At 32.1% G+C, this 20440-nt stretch overlaps 1 protein-coding gene across 1 annotated transcript in view; it reads right to left on the bottom strand.

The window, feature by feature from the left end:
• Positions 1 to 20440, bottom strand: part of Spata1 (spermatogenesis associated 1) — a gene marked incomplete at its 5' end in the record, with an annotated part of 48520 nt that overhangs the window by 11689 nt on the left and 16391 nt on the right. The window contains 7 exon segments of the mRNA XM_005385158.2: positions 1420 to 1545; positions 2555 to 2672; positions 7265 to 7313; positions 8207 to 8336; positions 16532 to 16763; positions 16859 to 16912; positions 17888 to 18005. Coding sequence (XP_005385215.1) covers positions 1420 to 1545; positions 2555 to 2672; positions 7265 to 7313; positions 8207 to 8336; positions 16532 to 16763; positions 16859 to 16912; positions 17888 to 18005 — 827 coding nt within the window.

Here is a 20440-nt window from a genome sequence, read left to right on the forward strand (position 1 = left end):
CATTTGCATTTTATATACACAAAGATGAGAGAGGCAAGGATGAAAAATAACATGCCTAAGTAAAAGACATCTGGTATTAGAATTCAGGTCTCATGATTTCTAGTCCATTGTTTAAATTTGTCTGATAAAATTGCTCTTTTAACATTATCACAAGACTGAGCCACTGCCATCTCTTCCAGGATAATTTAACATTGTGAGGCAGAATCTTCCAAAATTTCTTTTGATATTGTCTACAGACAATCAGTTCAAGTACTGAAATAACAATTTTAAACTGAAAATCCTATAACCAAATTTCTTTATTATGATACCTCAAGCCTTACATCCTTGTAATCTTTAAACATAATCCAAAACATGGGACTCTCAAAATAATACTGACATCTCTAAAACTATTATCCTATACTTTCTGCACCCTTTCCATTCCTATGAATCCTAACAACACAGTTTCTAATTCTACTGCAAGAAAATGACCTACTTTTCCTAAATTCTCTCATTTGTTCACTTTAGCAAGGCAGGCAGACAAACATATCCCAAAGTTAATCACCCAAAGAAATCCAAGGAACCCAAAGATGGTTGTTAAAGTGTTATCTAAGCAATCTGTGAAATGACTATTTCCTACAAAGAAGACTAGAGTAAGAAATGAGAGTAAGGAAAGTGAAGTACATGGCGCTGGATACCATCCCAACACTCCAACCGGGTGAGGCAGGAGGACTGCAAGTTGTAGGCTAGCCTGAGCAATGTAGGAACTTAGTGAGCCCGTCTCAAAATTAAAATTAAAAAGAGCTTAAAGGTAGCTCAGTGCAAAGGACCTGAGTTCAATCCCAGTACCTGCCCACCCCGCAAAAAAGAAAAGAGTACATGGCAGAGGGAAAAGCATGCCGAAGGCCTGGAGATAAGCACATTTCACATCCTGGCATATGCAACACTTTTTGTAAGCTCCTCTTAACCAATTCAATGTAATTTAGATGCTTTTCCTTTGTATTCGTATTTATACAGTTTTGTAATTCCTTTATAATAGCATTCAGTAGGAGGTATCATTAATGCTTAACTTGATTATCATTTCTCCACTGGACCAAAAGCTCTATAAGTGACAGGGACAAGAATGGGTCTTCCTTTTAGTGTCTCTTCAGGCCCTAGAACAGTGACTAGGTTCAGTGGGCATATAATAAATACTTACTTAATAAATGAATGAATTTCACTTATAAAAATATTTGAGTTTTAATTTACAAAATTCTATGTAAGGAATTTACTGAATAAAAGAGTTGAATAATGATTTCATGGTTTCTATGTTGAATTTACTTCATGTGTCACTTAAACTATTACAGTAAGACAGCAAATATTAATTATAACTATTATTTATTTAAAAAGTATCAATTCCATAAAAGTTTTTTATAGTGACAAAATCAATGTAATAAACTTTACCATGATGTTGCTTCAATTTGTTTTGTTCAAATAGTTTTTCAGCCTTTTTTATTAGCTCTTCTCTAATTCTTTCCAGATATCTTCTTTCTTCCTTTACTTGTTTCATTTGTTCAATAATACTTTGTCCTAAAGAGATTATAACACGTGCTCATCAGTGCTAAAAAGCTAAATGATACTTTACATTCTAAAAGACGGACTGTAAATTTAAGAGTCCAAAACAGCAAGAATGAATTTTGCCTGAGACTTGTTTTTCTTGCTGCACTTACCATTATGGAGAATGTGGAGGAATTATGTGGACTTCTACAACTAGATTTATAAAATAGTGAGTGTCCCTTTGCATTTACATATATGGGTAGAGACTAGGTAAAGCTCAAGTCATTATGCTTATATTTTTGCTTTATTTCTTTTGGTAAGTTTATCTTGGGCCCAAAGTTGTACTTATAGTTTACATGGAAAATGTGTAAGATCATGATACATGGTATATTAACCATTATTTTTCTCTCATTTTGTTATGAAATTTTTCTTTTTTCATAGAAGAAAAGTTTTTTTATATTTTATTAATATCTACTTGTATTACATTAAAATAAAAATATTTCTTCACAAAAAATTAGTGAGTAAATATATGCCATAATCAACATAAAATTCATATTTTTACAGTCAAATATACCTAACAAAATTTACTATTTTAGCCATTTTGAAGTATACAGCTCAGTGACATTAAGTAAATACATGTTGTGCAATGATCAGTACCATCTGTCTCTAGATATTTTTGATCTTCTCAAATTGAGACTGTGTCCATTAAACAATAATTCCTCACTGATATACCTAATCTTACCTCACAGACTCAAGTATAAATGCACATCTTTCCTAATTTCCATGCTTCTACCATTTTTTGATAAACCACCTTAACCCCTACCATGTTGATGTTTCTCCAGCTACTTACTACCTTATAGACCTTGAATTGCTTTGGATTCTGTTAGGTTTCTTTTTTTCTTCTTCTTTAACTCAGTTTCTACTTTTAACTTTATTGAGTTCTAACTCCTACTTGTTTTATTATTTTTCTAGCTTTTTATTTTATTAATTTATGCAATAAAATTCTCACAGGATAACAGAAACTGTTACTTACAATACTTACTCTCAATTTGTAATGAAGAGATATCTGTTACGTCTGAAGAAAGAACAGGTTGTCGTTGACAAGGAAATGAAGGGAAATCAATAAGGTCTGGCAGAAGGATATGCTCCTTTTCATCTGTCTACAAGCAAGCATGAAAGTCAGTAAGAGCTATTAGGCTACAATTTCTTCATTTGTCGTATGCAATGAGTATTTTTTCTCTTATACAGTGATGAACTCTCAATTTTGGTTTATAGAATTACAGATTCTCACTCACGCTCCAGTCTCTTCACTGCTTGGGCATTATACACAGACACTTTAAACAAAGACATTGAATCTATTATTTTTCTTTCCAAATATGATTTCTTTCCAAGATTTCTGGTCTCAGTTACTTCATATGATAATTTCTTAAATTTTCTAGGATGGCTATTTCTTTTCACCTTGTGTTAATTTTGATCATTTATATTTACTTAGAAAATTAATGATTCTATCATATTTTTAAAAGCTTAGCAGCTTTACATTTTATTTTTATGTATTTTATCTTCTCTGCTTTCATCTTTCCTAATTTTCATGCTTCTACCATTTTTTGATAAACCACCTTAACCCTTACCATGTTGATGTTTCTCCAGCTACTTACTACCTTATAGACCTTGAACTGCTTTTTTTCCCCTCTAACTTAGTTTCTACTTTTAACTTTATTGAGTTCTAACTCCTACTTGTTTTATTATTTTTCTAGCTTTTTATTTTATTTATACAATAAAATTCTCACAGGGTTACAGAAACCATATACATTAGAATCTCTGTGCACATCCTTCCAACTAAATAAAATTATATACATGTCTTATACATACCTTATGCCTATAGCCTAAATGGGACATAGAATCCTTCAATTTACATGTAAATAGGAAAATAAGGAGCCTAAGTTTAATGTGGTCAGGAGCTCACATCTGGGCAGAGTCTCTGATGTGGACTATGCATCAGAGAGCACTACACACAGATAACATAGTTCAGTGGGGAAGGACAGGCTGCCACTGGAGTGGTGAAGAACTGAGAACAGAGATCTGTCAGATCACAGCACTTTCTATGAGGGGTATAAAAGAGAGGGCCTGAAATGTAGGGTGCCAGAGTTGGCAATCATTGGAAGGTACAGTTTCTGAGTGAAAGGAAAATGCCCTGGGAGGGAAGAGTGTCTCTTTGTAGGCTAGTTTGGTGACAGAATAAAAGAAAATCGCCAAGATAAGAGCACTAAATTTAGTAAAAAAGAATAAAAAACAAAAACTAGACCTCTTCCCTCAAAGGTCTTATTTACTTAAAAAGGAGAGGAAGAAGGGCATTTCACTATAACAACAGAAGAGGGTGCTCCCCATCTAAGACAAAAGATAGGCCACCACTCCCTGTTCCTCCCTAAGAATACCTATTATTACTGGAAACTCAAGCACATGTAAACATAAACAAAATCTACAAAGTATTACAGCATCTGAAATTTATGAAGAAAACGTTGGAACTAAAATAAGCCAAAAAACAGTATACAAACAGAGAAAAATGCTCCTAACATAGATTAAATATAATTTTAGTTACTTTTTTCTCATTGGTGAGACAATGAGAAACTTGGTTAAACAACACCAAAAGTTAAAGGAGAAAAGGTTTATTTTGGCTCCCAGTTTGTAGAAGTTTAAGTTCATAGTCAACTGGCTCCAAGGAAGGGTGGTATAGGAGACCAGACAATGAGGATGGAGGCCTAACTGACCTTCTGTGCAAGCACAAAGGAGAAAAACAGCAAGTTGTGCTCCTTTGGCAAGATGCGGGCATGCTGGCACATTGCAAGTTCCAAGCAAGAGTCAACACAGCTGCGATCTGGTTGTTTCTATGGGCATATACTATAGATAATAGGAGGCAGATAAATCTTCTGCTACACTAATTACTTACTCCTGTGTCTAAGTAAATAAAAGCAAAGTAAGTCAAATGCTCAGGGTTCTTTGTCCACTGAAGGCCAGAGCCCCCTGGCCCACTTTCTCAAAATTATCTCTGTGTCTTGTCTTTAATTTCTACTCACCCTGTCCAGTTAGGTATTCCTAGCAGTCTAGTTTCCTAGCAGGGTAGCATGGCAAAGGGGTATCAGAGAAAAAAACAGTTCATGGCAGGCAGAAGGCAGCAAAGCAGCAAAGTAACAAGCAGCAAGTGACAGATGGCAACAGCAGCTCATTTTCTATCCTTTACACCCTATCTGGGGTGGGATACCCTTAATCTTAGCATCACATTATGAATCAATCCCAGTATCACAGCCTTAATCCCAGTATCACATTCTGTACATCCAGCCACCTCCAAAAAGCCCCACTTATGGCCACATGAGGCTTTGAGGGAACATCTAAATAGAAGCCACAACGCCAAGTGTTTATAGATAACACCATAAAACAAAAATTTAAAGAAAAACGCAGAATAAAATTTTAAAACAGGAAAACATAAAATGGACATTGGTCAAATTCAAGAAGTTAAAGAAAAAGTTAGCTCAGAAATTAAAACAAGTTAGCAAGTGTCCAACAGAGAAGCAGACATGACCAAAAATGCAGTAAGGATAATAAAGAGTAGAAAAATAAAAAGAGCCAAGAAAATAAAATATAAAGAAAGTGATAAATCAATCAGAAAGTCATACTAAATGTAAAGAAGATCTAATACTGTGATCCTTGAAAAAGAAAAATAAAACAACAGAAATATTATGTAAAATTTAAAAATATTCTTGAAATAAAAGAAGTCCTGATTTTCATACTGAAAATAAGTTCTGCTGCTTTACATCCCGAAAAACTATACAAGTTCTCAATTGAGATATAGCCTGGAGAAAAGTATACAGATTAAAGGAATTCTCTGACCTTCCAGGGAAAACCACCCAAGTAAGTTTACAAAGAAAAGAAAAATAATGTTGGAACAATACTTCATAACAATGATATATAATGTAAGACATCAATAGAGCAACATTTTATTTATTTATTTATTGATTGATTGATTGATTGATTGTCTTTTTGAGACAGGGTCTCGCTATGCAGTTCAGGTTGGCTTTGAGCTCACTTTGTAGACCAGGCTGGCCTCAAACTCACAACAATCCTCCTGCCTCAGCCTCCTGAGGGCTGGGATTATAGGCATGTGCCACCATACCTCGTTTAGAGCAACATTTTAAATACACTGAAGGGAAACAAAACAAGGATTTTTTTAGCCAAGTCTTTGAAGTCTCAAGACTCTAGAGCAGGAGTTAGCCAATTTATGTAAAGGGTCACAGGGTAGTAAATGTGTTCGTCATATATAGTCTCTGACATATATTGTTTTTCTTTTTTAGAATTCTGTAAAACAGTAAAAACAAAACAAAACAAAACATTCTGAGCCCACAGACCTTACTAAGCAGATTGAAGGGTTTAATTTGCCCTTTTCTATACTTTTGCCCTTTTCTGTACTAGAGAAAGTTTTAAATGTACAAAAATAAAGGAAATATTGTGATTTGGAGCTTTTCCTACATAGGTTTTACTCGATCCAGATGAATGAAAAAGTTTTAAATGTGTCAGTTCTCTTCAAAATTCAGAAGGAAATGTTATCACCAAGATGGAAAGAGAAAAAAGGTATTGACATTTTGAGGAGAACATGTAACAGAGTCCTCTAGAAGGGTAGTAATGGGCCAGAAAAATGTAGTTTGCACTTGATGGCAGAATGAAAGTTTCACTGGAGGTTTGTTTCCTATTAACTTGTGTTGATGTTTTGCCAGATGAGTGTGAAAGACTGTTAACTGTGGACAAGTTAATGGTTTTAGTCTTCCAATTGGAAAAGGAAAATAGTATCTTCTCAGAAATGCTGAAGTGAATGACTTAACCTACATGAAGTACCTATAACAGCAATTGGTCCAATAAATTCTATATAATTGACTATTACTACATCACCATTATTATCTAGATTGTTCTTATAGCAGTAAAGAGCATGAACTATGGATCTAGTCTAGATAGCCTAAGGTTAACTCCCGGCTCCATTACTTACTACCTATATTATGACATGGGCAAGTAATTGAGCCTCAGTTTTCTCACCTGTAAAATGGGGATGCTGCCCATAATCTACATTACAGGGCTTTTTGTGGCAATTAAATGAATTGGTATGTGTAAGATACTTAGAATAGTGACTATTAGTTGGTACCCATTGTTAACTATCACTAAAACTATTGCCAGCATCTTACAAAGGTGCTAGGTTTATCATGCAAATATTTGCAAAATTCTCCCAGTCTCTCCATCATTTTTTGAGAATAAACTGGTGAAATGGATAGTGTTCATTAACTCTTTTGAACTACTGCACTTAAAATTACATAACATATCTAAGGTAAAAAGGTAGCAACTAGTAACTAGTAGTAAATAACTACTATATACTACCTCTTATCACACTATAGAAATCTGTTCTAAAGACCTGAGTTAATCCAGTACAGTCTTCAACTATAAATTAGCTACTAAAGCTGCAAGTTAAGTAAAGGTCAATGAAAAAAAAAATCCAAAAAAGTATCAGAGCATCACTTTTTCCTCTCATTTAGACATACTGTTTATTCACTTACAAAAGAAACAAAACTTGGACTATCATTGACAATATTGATATTAGAAGAATATACTTTTTTAGGTGTTATAACTAGAAAGCTCAGATATCTTAATCTGCAGTTTAAACTTCTGTACATATATTAGACTGCAATGTTACATTTAAACAAAAATTTAAAAATCATACCTGATTGTCCAGTCTTCTGGTTTGATCTTCATTTTCCCAAAGAAATTCACTTAAATAGGACAGATTTAAAAGTCATATTAAAATATGATCTCATGAACATAAACTTTCATAGTCATATATGCATATTTTATATATTTTATTTGATGACCTACAAATGCAGTTATAAAATTTAAAATCTTTAAATTCAGTTTAAAAACCCAAGCAGGGTGGCAGCTACTAAAGGGGCTGAAGTCTACTTCCTGTTTGAGTCTAGGAGTCTAGGAACAGCCTGGACAGCACAGTGAGACCCCATCTCTTAGAAAAAGAAAAAGAATTTAGCTTGAAGCCATTATTATATTTTCTTTCAAATTTATTAATGATCAACATAAACTACATTTATCACAAGTAATGTAATCATATTTCATTATATTATAGCTAAAAACAAATCATAGCCCAATATAGATAACAAAGAAAAATAACTAGAAATCTTAGAAACCTCTTTTGTGGATAATTATTTATGAAACCCTTGTCTTAATTTCAAAAATTATAAGCAAAATTGTTGTCTAAACACTGTAATTTTGAATAAAATGATAGCAATGTGAAACTCAGACATATTTATTAGTTTACCTATAACCAAGAATTTACCTACATCAAAGAATATGAGGCAATAAGAATTAGTTCTAACAAAGGCAAAGAAATTTTCTCATTAGATTTTCCCTCATGAGAAAAATGTCACACAACAAAAATAAATTTAGTAATAAACTATCCCTCATTGTATTGGAGAGAGATGTTAGTATATAACAATTAAGATGAGAATGAGGGTAATTTTAGTTTAAAATATTACTAATTCCAGTTATATTCTTTATTCTAATTAAAAAGTCCTTGTAACAGTACTCTGGATACCACATCCTTTTTCTTATAGTTTAGCCTATGACACGACAAATCAACATCTGTACTAATTACCTTTTTTGGTTGTGAAAGTAATCATTTGAATCTTCCAATGATGCTGGCAACTCAGAATTTTCAATGTGATTGTTTGCATTCTGGCTTTTGTTGGGAGAGGCTTTTCTCTTAACTGATGCTGGTGTTCCCACTTAGCAAATAAAGTTCAGAATATTAAGGAGATAATAAAAGAAAATTTGCTTTTGTACATATATATTATAATCTTATGTTTCAGAATCCTCACGAACTTTGCTATAGAGATTTAAGGCAACGCTTTCCAAAATGAATTTCATGAAACAGTAGTCTATGTGAAAAAAAAATTCCCTGGTCAGTTTGGCAGACATCGAGTTAAGCAACACTAAACAAGAATAGAGACCCCTTATACATTCACATTCAGACACATACACACTCCTATTGAAGGAGTTCTGTGCATGCACCACAAATCTGCCAGTGTAATTCAGGCTATATGCAAATTTTGTCTTCAAAAACCTTTTGCCAAAAGTATGTTTTTGAAGTATTTCTCTGAGGTACCATCTCTGGAAAATGCTAGTGTAATCATAAAGCATTAAAAATTATTTGTTATTTTATGTGTATTTTCAATTATGAAATTTCTCTCAGTTTAACAGTATTTTCCATAAAGGCAGACCATCTATCTTTAGAACATTAACACTAACTTTCTATGATCTATGCACACACAAAAGATCCATTAACTTAGCTAGCAGTGTTGATGTATATTCCCCCCAATAAGTCAATTTTTTAAAAATTTAGAAAATTAATGAGTCAAATTAATATTTGAAAAATGCTTTTGGAAAGGTTGCCAAAATATTTTGCAGGCTACTGCTCATACTGGTTAAATTTTAGTTTGGCTGCTACCATTATTTCCCAGCTGGCATTAGCAAAGTCATTTAAGGGAAACAAACACATTTTTTATAAAAGATCTGTTCAATGTAAAATGAACAAAAAAATAGCTACACCAGCTGTTCAAATACTAAAAGTGTAAAAGAACACTCCTTCTACCCACCCCCCAAAAAGAAACAACAAAGCAAAACTCATTATTGAACCAACTATCACATAATTAAACCCTGAAAGCGGGGCTGGGGATTTAGCTCAGTGGCAAAAGTGCATGCCTGGCAAGCACAAGGTCGTGAGTTCAGTTCCCGGTACCAGAGAAAAAAACCAAAAAAAAAAAAAAAAAAAAAAAAAAAACCAAACCAAAAATAAATAAATAAATAAATAAACCCTGAAAGCTCCAGTCAAATCATGATTATGTAAAAAGGGCTTCTAGAGGTAGCCAATGAACCATCTACCTGGCCATACATTGTAATAGTTGGTTTCAGCTCAAAGTGTGAAGGGCTCTCTATGACATTTTAAGAGTGTGGGCTTTAACTAGTTAACTGGAAAACGTTTTTGAGCAGAGAGATAAATAATCCAATTTGGAACAAGAATACTGCAAATGGAACTGTAAAGGACAGACTGTAATAAAGGAGAATGCAAACAAGAAGCTTGACAAATGGCTTTTAAGTTCCTTTAACATAAGAATCTATTAATTCTATAACAAGGATAATTTCAAAGCTTACAGACTGAGCTGGGAGAATGATGAACACTCCCCAAAAGTTGAGAGTGTACTAGTTTGAGGTAATGATAGAGTGAAATCTTAATCATGTGAAAGTTGAGGTACAGCATAAATTATAGAGACCTGTAGCACAGACCCATGGGGAAGAACAGAAGATAATTAATGTAGGGTAACACCCACTCTGATACAAAACTGGGTGAAACAATGCAGGCTAAGTATCCCTCATCTGAAATGTTTGGGAACTTAAGTATTTCAGAGTTTTCAAACTTTGGAAGCCAGGGATACAGCTCAGCAGCACAAGCACCTACCTGGCAAGTGCAAGGTCCTGAGTTTGATCCCTGGTACCAAAAAATCCCCATAAATTTGGAACATTTGCATAGACTTCAGTTGAGTGTCCCTAATTAAAAATTCTACAATGTAAAATTCTCCAAAATGTGGATTCTCCAAAACTTCAGAATTTTGAATTATGGATGCTCCAACTGTATTTTCCCCCTGCTTTAATGTGCTTGAAAACATAAAGTGAACATATTCTCATCAGTTATATTTTTATAACAAGGAGGATGACCCAGATTCAAGAAGAGAATGAATAAGGTAATATAGGAACAGATAAGTTGTCAGAAAATAGGAAAGTGATCCTAACTGTACTAATTTTAAGCACAAAGCAGACTATTTTTAAATAAATGTCTCCCTATTAAAAGAAATACAAACAGAAAGTTTTTTATTACAGCATTAACATATACACTACAAACCTGAGTAAAATACTATTCATAGATGAGCCAAAATATGCTACATATTTGGAAAAGTCTCTAAGATCCATTATTTAGTTGAGTATAAAGTTATTGACTATGCCATTACTAAAAATTGGATTATTCATAAAAATTTCTAAAAGTAAAGTGAAAAATAGAAGATGTACAGTTCAAGAATACTGAACAAATAAATATTACATAAAAACATCTGGCAAGCCGGGCATGATGGCTCACACCTGTAATCCCTGCACTTGGAAGGATTAGGCAGGAGGATCGCCAGGGGTTTGAGGCCAACCTGGGCTACACAGTGAGTTCAGGGCCAGCCTGAACTACATAGTGAGACTCTGTCTCAAAAAACAAAAGAAATCTAGAATTACTTAAAGTCATAGTACCTTCATTCTCCTCCAAATTCCATTATTTACCAAAAATTTTATTTTCTAAAGTATCACATATTTTGGAAGGGATATAGTTTGTTATCATATTTTGTACTATCACAGTTATTACCTAAGAACGTAGTAGGTAATATTAAGATGGTTATTTAATAGACATTTATTTAGCACTATGTTCTATGCACTGTGTTTGACTGAGTATATAGTTATAAAGCCTTGTCCTCAGAGCTTATAATATTTATGAAAAATTTTTAACTTTCTAATAAAATGATAAGTAACAGCAAATAAAAGTTCAAGAAAATTAAAATTGAGTTTGAGGAAAATTACTTACATTTGGTGATTTAAAAATAGAAAAGCATTTTTCACATAACACACAATTTTGATCCTCACAACAAGGAATAATAATATGACTAGAAAATTGCCATCCTAGGTATACAAAAAAAATATAAAGCTAACCATCCATGTCAGTAGTGGCTTAGAAGAGGTATAAAAGGACAATAATAGCAAGTGTAAAAGTTGCCATGTGTATATAGGAATTTAGTATATGGTAAGCATACCATTTGAAATCAAAGAGAAAGGAATTAATTTATATTCAGAGATAACTGAATATCCATTTAGAAATCCATACTACCTTATTCTTTATACTAAACAAATTCAGGAGGCTTAAAAAGGTAAATATGAAAAGTAAAAACAAATCATTCATAACATATTTATATTATTTTAAACCAGGAGTGGCAAAAGCCTTTCTAAATATGACATGCAACTCAGAAACATAAAAAATATGCAATTTTTGTACACAAGAACTAAAAACTTGCTGGTTGTGGTGGTTCATGCCTATGAATCTCAGGTACTTGGGAGGTTGAGGTACGAGAATCACAAATTCAGGGCCAGCCTTGTTAATTTAGTTAGAACCTATCTCAAAATAAGAAAATGAAAAAATCCTGAGGATATAGCTTGGTGACAGAGTACTTGCCTACCCAAGTATTAGACTCTGAGTTTAATCCCTTGTACTGCAAAAACAAAACAAAACAAACACAAAAACCTCTTTGAAAATCATCAAAAACAATCCACAAACTGTAAAAATATAACAAGCAAAAAGTTTTACAAATCAAAACCTACATATGACTACTTCAACAGAATATAGGCAATGTATAAAAAAAAATCACAAAAGCTATAGAACTAGTCAATAAACACTAACAGATGTTGAACTTCACCAGAAATCAGAGAAAAGCTAAGTAAGAGAATAGGAATGAGTGCATTCTTTCTAAAAATGGTAAAATTTTTAAAGACTGCTAATATATCAAACTTAGAGCACAGATATTTTGTATTCTCATGTAATAAAAGAGAAACATAGGATAAATGTGAATAACTAAAAGACTGCACAATTATCAATAAAATGTACTGCACATATGGAAAAAATTAGGGACCTCTACTTCATATAACACATAAAAGTTAATTCCTACTTGATTAATGAACTAAACTATAAGATGTTTACATAATAGAAAATGTTAAAGAAAGCCATAAAATATTTGTAAGGTTTTCAAAATCTTGGAGTAGAAGAAGGATTCTTAAAGAAGACACTAAATAAAACTAGCCATAAAAGAAAATGCTGATAAATCTGATTCATTAAAATTTCAGAACAACAGAGTAGAAAGTTCCACTTAGAACCAGGGTGGGGGAAGGTAGATAATCTATAATAATTTTTCTTATGTTCATCCCAAAGTTGATGTTATAAGGCAATTAGGAGATTTGAATTTTCAGTTAAAAAAAAAAGGTAATGGAAATATTTTTCCAAAATTACTGAAAAACAACAAACCATAAATGCAAAAATCTTAGAAAACCACAATCAGGGTTTAAATAAAATCTAAATACTGTGTATATCATAATAATAGTGCTGAAAACCAAAGTAAAATCTGAAAAAACAGAGAAAAAAGAAACAAAATGTAAAATAAGACTTCTCTGAAATTATGCAAGAAACACAAAAATAAAAAAAAGCAAACAAACCTGTCAACCAGAACTTTCTATATCTTGTGAAAATACATTTCAAAAGCAAAGTCAAAATAAAGACTTTTTCAGATGTAAAAAGCTGAGAATTCACCATTAGCAGAGTTTCACTAAAAGAAATTTTAAAGGAATTTTTCAGGCAGAAAGAAATGATAAATGAGATAGATATAAAAATTCATTGCCCTCCTCATTTTAATTCCTAATGTAAAAACAGTAACAACACAACAGAGGAAAGAAGATACTTCTGAATTTCTGAATTTTTTTTGAAATTATATACAATTTGAAAGTGGACTTCAACTTATAGTACATAATACATAATACATAGCACATAACAGGAGTCAGAAAATTTTTTCTTAACAGGACAGACAGTAAATATCTCAGGCTTGTGGACTATAAGGTCTTTGTCACAACTACTCAACCCTGTTATAGTGTAAAAGCAGTCACTGACAATATTTCAACAAAACTTTATTTATAAAAACAGGCAACAGGTCATACTTTAAAATAAAAATAATACACGGTTGCTGACTCCTACCCGAAGCAAACAGTAGAATTTTTTAAAAATGCAGTATAAGAAGCCAATACTAAACATGAAATTATGTCATAAAAAAGTATTCAACACCCCAAAATGACAAAAGAGAGCAAAAAGAATAGATGTGACCAATAGAAAGAAAATTAGCAAGATGGCAGATTTAAAACCAAACATACCAATAATTACATTAAATGTAAATATCTCAACACTCTAATTAAAAAGCATACATTACCAAATTGAATTTAAATAACTATGCTGTCTACACAAAAGTCACTTGAACTGTAAAGTCATAGATAAGTTCAAAGTAAGATTGGAGGAAGGTGTACCATAGAGACATTAATCAAAGGAAAGGTAGAATGGCTATATTAATATCAGACTCAATAAAAATAAAAATAAGGACCATTATCACAAATATAGAGAAGCATTATATAATATGGGGGTTAGTTCATCAAGAAGACAAACTAATCCTAAATATGCATTGATCTAACAACAGAGCTTCAAATATATACAGCAGAAATTGATATTTAAAGACATCAATATTCTTTTCTCAGTAATTGAACATGTTGACAAAATTTAAGAATTGCTGTCATCAAAAGAATAAAAAGATAGGTCACAATTAAAATCTAGAATGAATTATATATACACACACTGAAGTTCTTTCAAAGTACTGATTTACTTCATATTTTGCATTTTAAAATACTGACATTATATAATTCAGAATTTATACATGTAAGATAATGAATCAACCTTTTAGAAGAGCAGAAAATATGCAAAACATCTGGGAAGATTTCTGAAGGCAAATCCAAATGGTCATTAGGCATATGAAAATCCTCAACCAAAGAGAACTTGTAGAGAAACAAATATTCAGAATTAAAATTCTAATGTAAGACTTAATAACAGATTAGATACACTAAAGCATAATTAATAAAATAGATTTGGAAGAGATATTTAAAGAAATTATTCAGAAGGTTAAAAAAATTATTCAGAAAGTGGAGGAAAAGAAGTAAGGAAATAGAAAATCTTTAATATACTCCCAAAGTAATGGGTCAACAAGAACTTTCAGGGACTGGCACTGGGTTCAAGTACTGTGGAAAATGCATAGATGTTATGTAGTAAAGTTGAGCATGTGTAGACAATACAAAGTCTCTTGTAAATGTACAGCAAGAACTCAAGTAAAAATATATGTAATTGCATATTTTTATTAGCCCCAAACTACAAACAAGCCAAAAATATCTGTTACCAGTAGAAAAGGTAAGCAAATGATAATATATTCATACAAACAGTATACAACAATGGAAATAAATGAAACTGTAACATGTGACAATGTAGTTGAATCTTATAATTACAATATTGACTAAAATAAGAAAGTCCAAACATATACATCAAATTAAAATCTGATAGAATTAAACTATATTTTAAGGTATACACATGCAGCTTGTAAAACTAAAAAGGAAAGCAAAAACAATTATTACAAAAATCAAAGCAGTAGTTACCCCTATTGGAAAAGGATGTGACCAGAGAAAGATATACCAGTTTGGAACATCTTCTAAAAGAAAAACGCCAAGAAAACTATATTATTTTAGAACCAGCATCTAAATTTCTAAAAAAAGTAATAGAACAAATGCACAAATTTGCATTTAGAAAAATATTACAGCTCTATACATAATAGCAAAAACATAAATACAGGACTGGGGAAATAAATTATAATGGAATTCCATAATGATGAAGATTTATATTAATATGAAGTATCTATGAAATATTTTAAGATAAAAGAAGCTTTTGTTTTCAGTGTATGTGTCCTTGCTGAAAAAGAAAAAGTACATATTGCATGCAAGAACTGAAAAGAGTAACTGTAAAAATATATATCAAAATGTTAATAAGAGCTATCTCTGATTTGTAGAATTACTGTTAATCCTCATCTTCTATTTAATGTTTTTAGAGCTTTTAAAAATGAACATAGCCTCTCATTCACAAGACAATTTCTTTGGATTAAAGCACTAACAGATTAGTACTAAAAAACTACAATTGCATGGAACCTAAAGAATTAAAATTCCCACTATTCTTTATAGACGTTTTGTGTAAGCAGCTTAATTCTGGCTGTATGTAAAATATGACACTACTCATGAACCACTTTATTAACCACTTGACCTTGTACTATTCAGGAATACTGGGATTCCACTCTGTTTCCTGGTATCTTTTTCCTTTAGTTTAACCTTAAGTGATTTTTATAATGACTGGAATGTAGAAACGTGCCCAAATAAAGACAAAGGTAAAGATTCTCAATGAGCATCTCACCAGAGTCAAGTAATAAAAAAGAAATATGAAAATGCTGTTTGGAACATGAAGTATTGCTTAAGTTTAGGTGATAATACATGTAACTACAGTTAGAAACTAGTAGATTTGTGGTTCTGGGTATATAGCTTGGTGGTAGAGTGCTTGCCTTGCATATACAAGGCCTGGGTTCAAACCCTGGCTACTAGTACTCACAGCTTTAATGGATATTGTAATTAATTTGGGGGATTTATTTAATATACCTGTCTTTCCCCTGTAAATAGCATATGTCCTTATGTAATATCAAAACTGAAATTTTTCTATTTACTCTTAGAGTTTAGCCCATTTTATTAATAGTATATTTATTTAATTAGGATAAAAGTATTTTTAATTACCCAGCACTTTTTAATATTGATAGGTACAATCAGACAAAACTTTTTGAATTCTTAGAAATACGTTTGTCCCCCACAGTAAGAAGATTTTTGCCTTGTTTTGACACTGTTTATCTGAACAAGATCCTTCTGGTCTCTGAGTAATAACCAAAGTTTTATGTGGTAAATCACTTCCTTTTTCTTTTCCTATAGTCTTAATTTATCTGAAATATTCATTATAAAAGAAGCAAAGATAGTAGGATTTATTTAAATGCTATAACTATTTCTTAAGGAGAGGTTTTTTTCCCTCCTACTTGGCAATTTTTTAATCCCCAAACTAAATTGTAGCTTTTCTTTTACCTACTTCTCTTTGTAAGCAAGGTTTGCCCAGCAGTTACTCACAGACTTTACTGCTAAAACATACAGTAATAACCTTTAATTTTCCCATTTCACTTGAAATCACCTTCTTCCTGATTCTTGCTAAAAAGTTCTCTCAAGATGTTTTCTAAGGAACTGGGAATTCTTCCAGGTTCTTCCTTTGACAAAGTTACACTAACTGGTCTCTGGATGGTTCCATCCATCTCAGCAATATCATTATTAGTTTGCTGCCCATCTAAAGTAACTGTTAATGATGCTGAATAAACGTTTCCTAAATGGTCCATTACAGGAAGCAAATATAATTCTGGTTGAAGAGCCTAAAACATATAGGAAAATTTAAAAATTAGTTTGTAATTAAAAAAACAGTATGAGTTAAAAAATTAGTGTAAGTTTAAAATATTGTATTACATACATATGGAGGAGCAAATGATTTGAGTTTTAGTTCTGATTCTTGCTTTTCCTTCACCTAGAAAAAAATAAGTGAGAAAAACCTGAAGCTTTATAATATTTTCTTATTATTTTTACCTCTATTCTCTTTTCAGAGGCTATATATGTGTAGCACATATAAGCCAAATTTAAAAACTATGCCTAGATTCTAAAAAGTATAGACTATAAAGCAATTTCTATTTACTACATCAAATATACTAGAAGTTCTATGTCATTTAATAATAATTGTGGCTATCTTTTACATGGACTCACTACGTAGAACTACTACCTAGTAGTAGACGAGATCTGAGAGGCAGCCTATTCCTTAGGCACTTCTTACCTGTTGCCTGAACCACTAAAAACCTCCTAGCTTGAATCCCTCCCTCTAGTCTGTTTTCACTTCAATCCACCCTTTTCAGTGAGGCCCAATTAATTAATTTTTTTTTTTTTTTTTTTTGAGACAGGGTTTCCCTGTGTAGTGAAGGCTGGCCTTAAACTCACTATGTAGCTGGGGTTGGCCTCAAACTCATGTTGATCCTCCAGCCTTAGCCTCTCAAATGCTGAGATTACAGAACTGCACCACCATGCCTGGCCTCCCAGTTAATTTTTATTAAACTTCTAATCATGTCACTGTTTTGCTCAAAAACTCCAGGTTTCACAAAGAGTAGCAACTTATAAACCAGGTATCCAAGACCTTCAGCAAACTATAACTTGCTATCAATTATTCCCTTTCATGCAATTACTTTTAAAAAAAACCTTATTTCTTGGTTGCTACATGGAATACACTTCAAGGGCAAGATCTTTAGTGGATTCTTTTATCTAGTTTTGTACATAGTAAGTATCAATTTGCCAAAAATAACTAGTTTAATCACATTTTAAATTTGTTTTCTGTTTCTTCTCAAGGAAATTTATATACCAAAAAATCCCATCCGTTTAGTGCCTGGTAACATGCATTTAAGAAACAAAATTTGATAAGGTATCCTTTTCTTTTATCAGAAGGAAAAATAATACTCACCACGGCTAAATTATTTCCAATGCATTTTAGAAATAAAAATTTTTCTGCAACAGCATCCTCACCAAGGAACTCTCCAAGGCGCAGTCTCAGGGCTTGTAAAGTAAGTTGAGGAGATACTCTGGAACACCATGAAATTGTTTTATAATATAAAAGTAAATAGGTTTTGGATATACTAATGATTAGTAACTTTAGTCAACTATCTCAAACATAAATAATAATTTCATATATCTGACATAGCTTAAAATACTGTTTTTATATTGCCTTGCCCTTTGTAGATCTTCCGATACTTTTCAAAATAAATGATTGTCTTTTAAAATTACATGAATAATATTTAAAAAGTTCTTTTCGTACTAAAAAGGAAAATCTCTATTTCTGTAATCCATCTCCAAATTTTATGAACTAAAACTTTGCTATGGAATTTATATACTTTAACATTTTTTATTTTATTTCATTAATACATGTTTGTGGTACATCATTAATGCACTGATTGTGGGTGGTTGGTACATATACATGGCATATCTTATTTCTTTTTATGTCCCCTTCCCACCTCTCCATCTCTTAGTTCCCTTTGCATCTGCCAAAGATTTATCTATTTCTTAATGTCTTTTATTTTGCTTTTTGATCCATTTATACTTTGGTTTCTCACATAAGAGACTACCATTTTTAAGCTTGTGTGTCTCATCTATTTCACTTTTAACATTATGGTTTCAAGGTACATCCATGTATAAAGACCAGTTTAGCCACCAATACTTATTTTGGAAGTTTAGCAGGAATAATTTGTTCTTAAGTGTTGGGGAACACAAATTAACAATAGCTACTTTTATATACTTCCCTAAGGGATGAAGGGAGGCTTGGAATTTTTCGTATCACCTTTTTGAGATCTCCCACCCAGCCTACTAAGACTAAGATTAAAACCTCTAAGACTAAAACTAAGACTAAAGATGCTCCAGGGCAAGACCCTCAGTTTATTTATTTATTTATTTATTTATTTATTTATTTATTTTTATTTTAGAAATAAAAGGAGGAAAATACTAACAGATCGACAACGTTTTACAAAATAGCAAAGGATCAGTACAGACATTACAGAGTTACAAACAGAGTGGTACGGAATTAACAATGCTTATTGTATTACATATTGATATCTTCAATGTAAAAGTCTTTGTTTGTTTTTTCTGCTTTTCTTCTGGTACCAGGAATCGAACTCACAACCTTGCGCTTGCCAGGCAGGTGCTTTGCCGCTGAGCTAATACCCAACCCCAGACCCTCAGTTTAAAATCACCACCTCGCTCTGAATCTGAATCATCCGATAGTCCCTTCCTCAATCAATAAATGCTGGGGTTCTGGCTGCCTTTTGGCCTTTTGTTCCTCATGAACAACCGATCATCTCGGATCCCTGCTGTACTGCCAAGTTGTCTCTTGCTTTTTCTTTCTTTCTTGCCATGTGCTGTAACACCTTGCAAGAGGTTGGAGTCTCACTGCAGGGGTCCCCAATACTTAAGAATTTCTTTTATGATGAAATGATGCCAGACTCTACAACTTTACTCATTAGGGATACTTTCCTCAATTTTTAAAATTTAAAGCCATCACTTATGTTATTGTTAGAAGTTCTTGTTTTCCTAGGATATTACAAGAAAATTAGAGAATTCATTCACTGAACCATTGTTTCATCAACATATTTACTGAGCCTCAATTATGTAACCTTGTTACACAGGAGGGAAATGTGGTATTCATCAAAACAGACAAAAATCTTTTCCCTCATAGACTTTAAGTGGAAGAAAAAAATTAAAGTATATAATAAAAAAATAATTCATAAGATAACTGTAAGTACTATAGAAAAAATAAACCAGGAATGAATAAAGGGGTCTGTCTATTACTGTTACTTAAGATCAGAAGATATATACACAAAAGAGTAATAGTTGAGTAAAGACCTAAAGGAGATAAGAGAGCATGTGATAAAGGCAGAAAATGCATTCTAGTGGAAAGGAACAACAAAAAGTTCAAGGGTCCTGAGGTAGGGCCATATCTGAAGTATTCCAGAAGAGAAAGGAGGCTGATATGATTGAAGAAAGTGATGGGAAAGTTTAGGAAAAGAGGTACACTCAAGAGAGATAAAAGCAGGCAGTCAGATTATGTAGTATCATGTTTCTGTGAATGTGAAAATATACACAAAACACACATATCATACACATACAAATGTAGGTAACACACATATCTTCATTGATTATATTTTTACTAGTTCTAAGAAAAGGGTATTAGGGATATATCATTTTAACTATTATTTTATAGCTCTTCAAACACATTTTTAATTTTAGATAACTTTTTTTCTTCTTTTTGTATATAATCAAAGTAAATGCAGGTTATATGCCATTTTCTGGGTAACAGTATTAGAGCCAAATGACATCTGATCCTACCAAAATGTTTACCTATTACATAATCTTATTTGTCAATAGTGTTCATTAAATTAGGAATTGATCCATTAAATAATGAAAATATTTGTCACTTGTAATTTTTAAATTTTCAGAAAGAATTTTTCTCTATAGAAAAAAGGGATTT

This window comes from Chinchilla lanigera, unplaced genomic scaffold (assembly GCF_000276665.1).
Source record: "Chinchilla lanigera isolate Chin_1 unplaced genomic scaffold, ChiLan1.0 scaffold00022, whole genome shotgun sequence".
Classification (NCBI taxonomy): domain Eukaryota; kingdom Metazoa; phylum Chordata; class Mammalia; order Rodentia; family Chinchillidae; genus Chinchilla; species Chinchilla lanigera.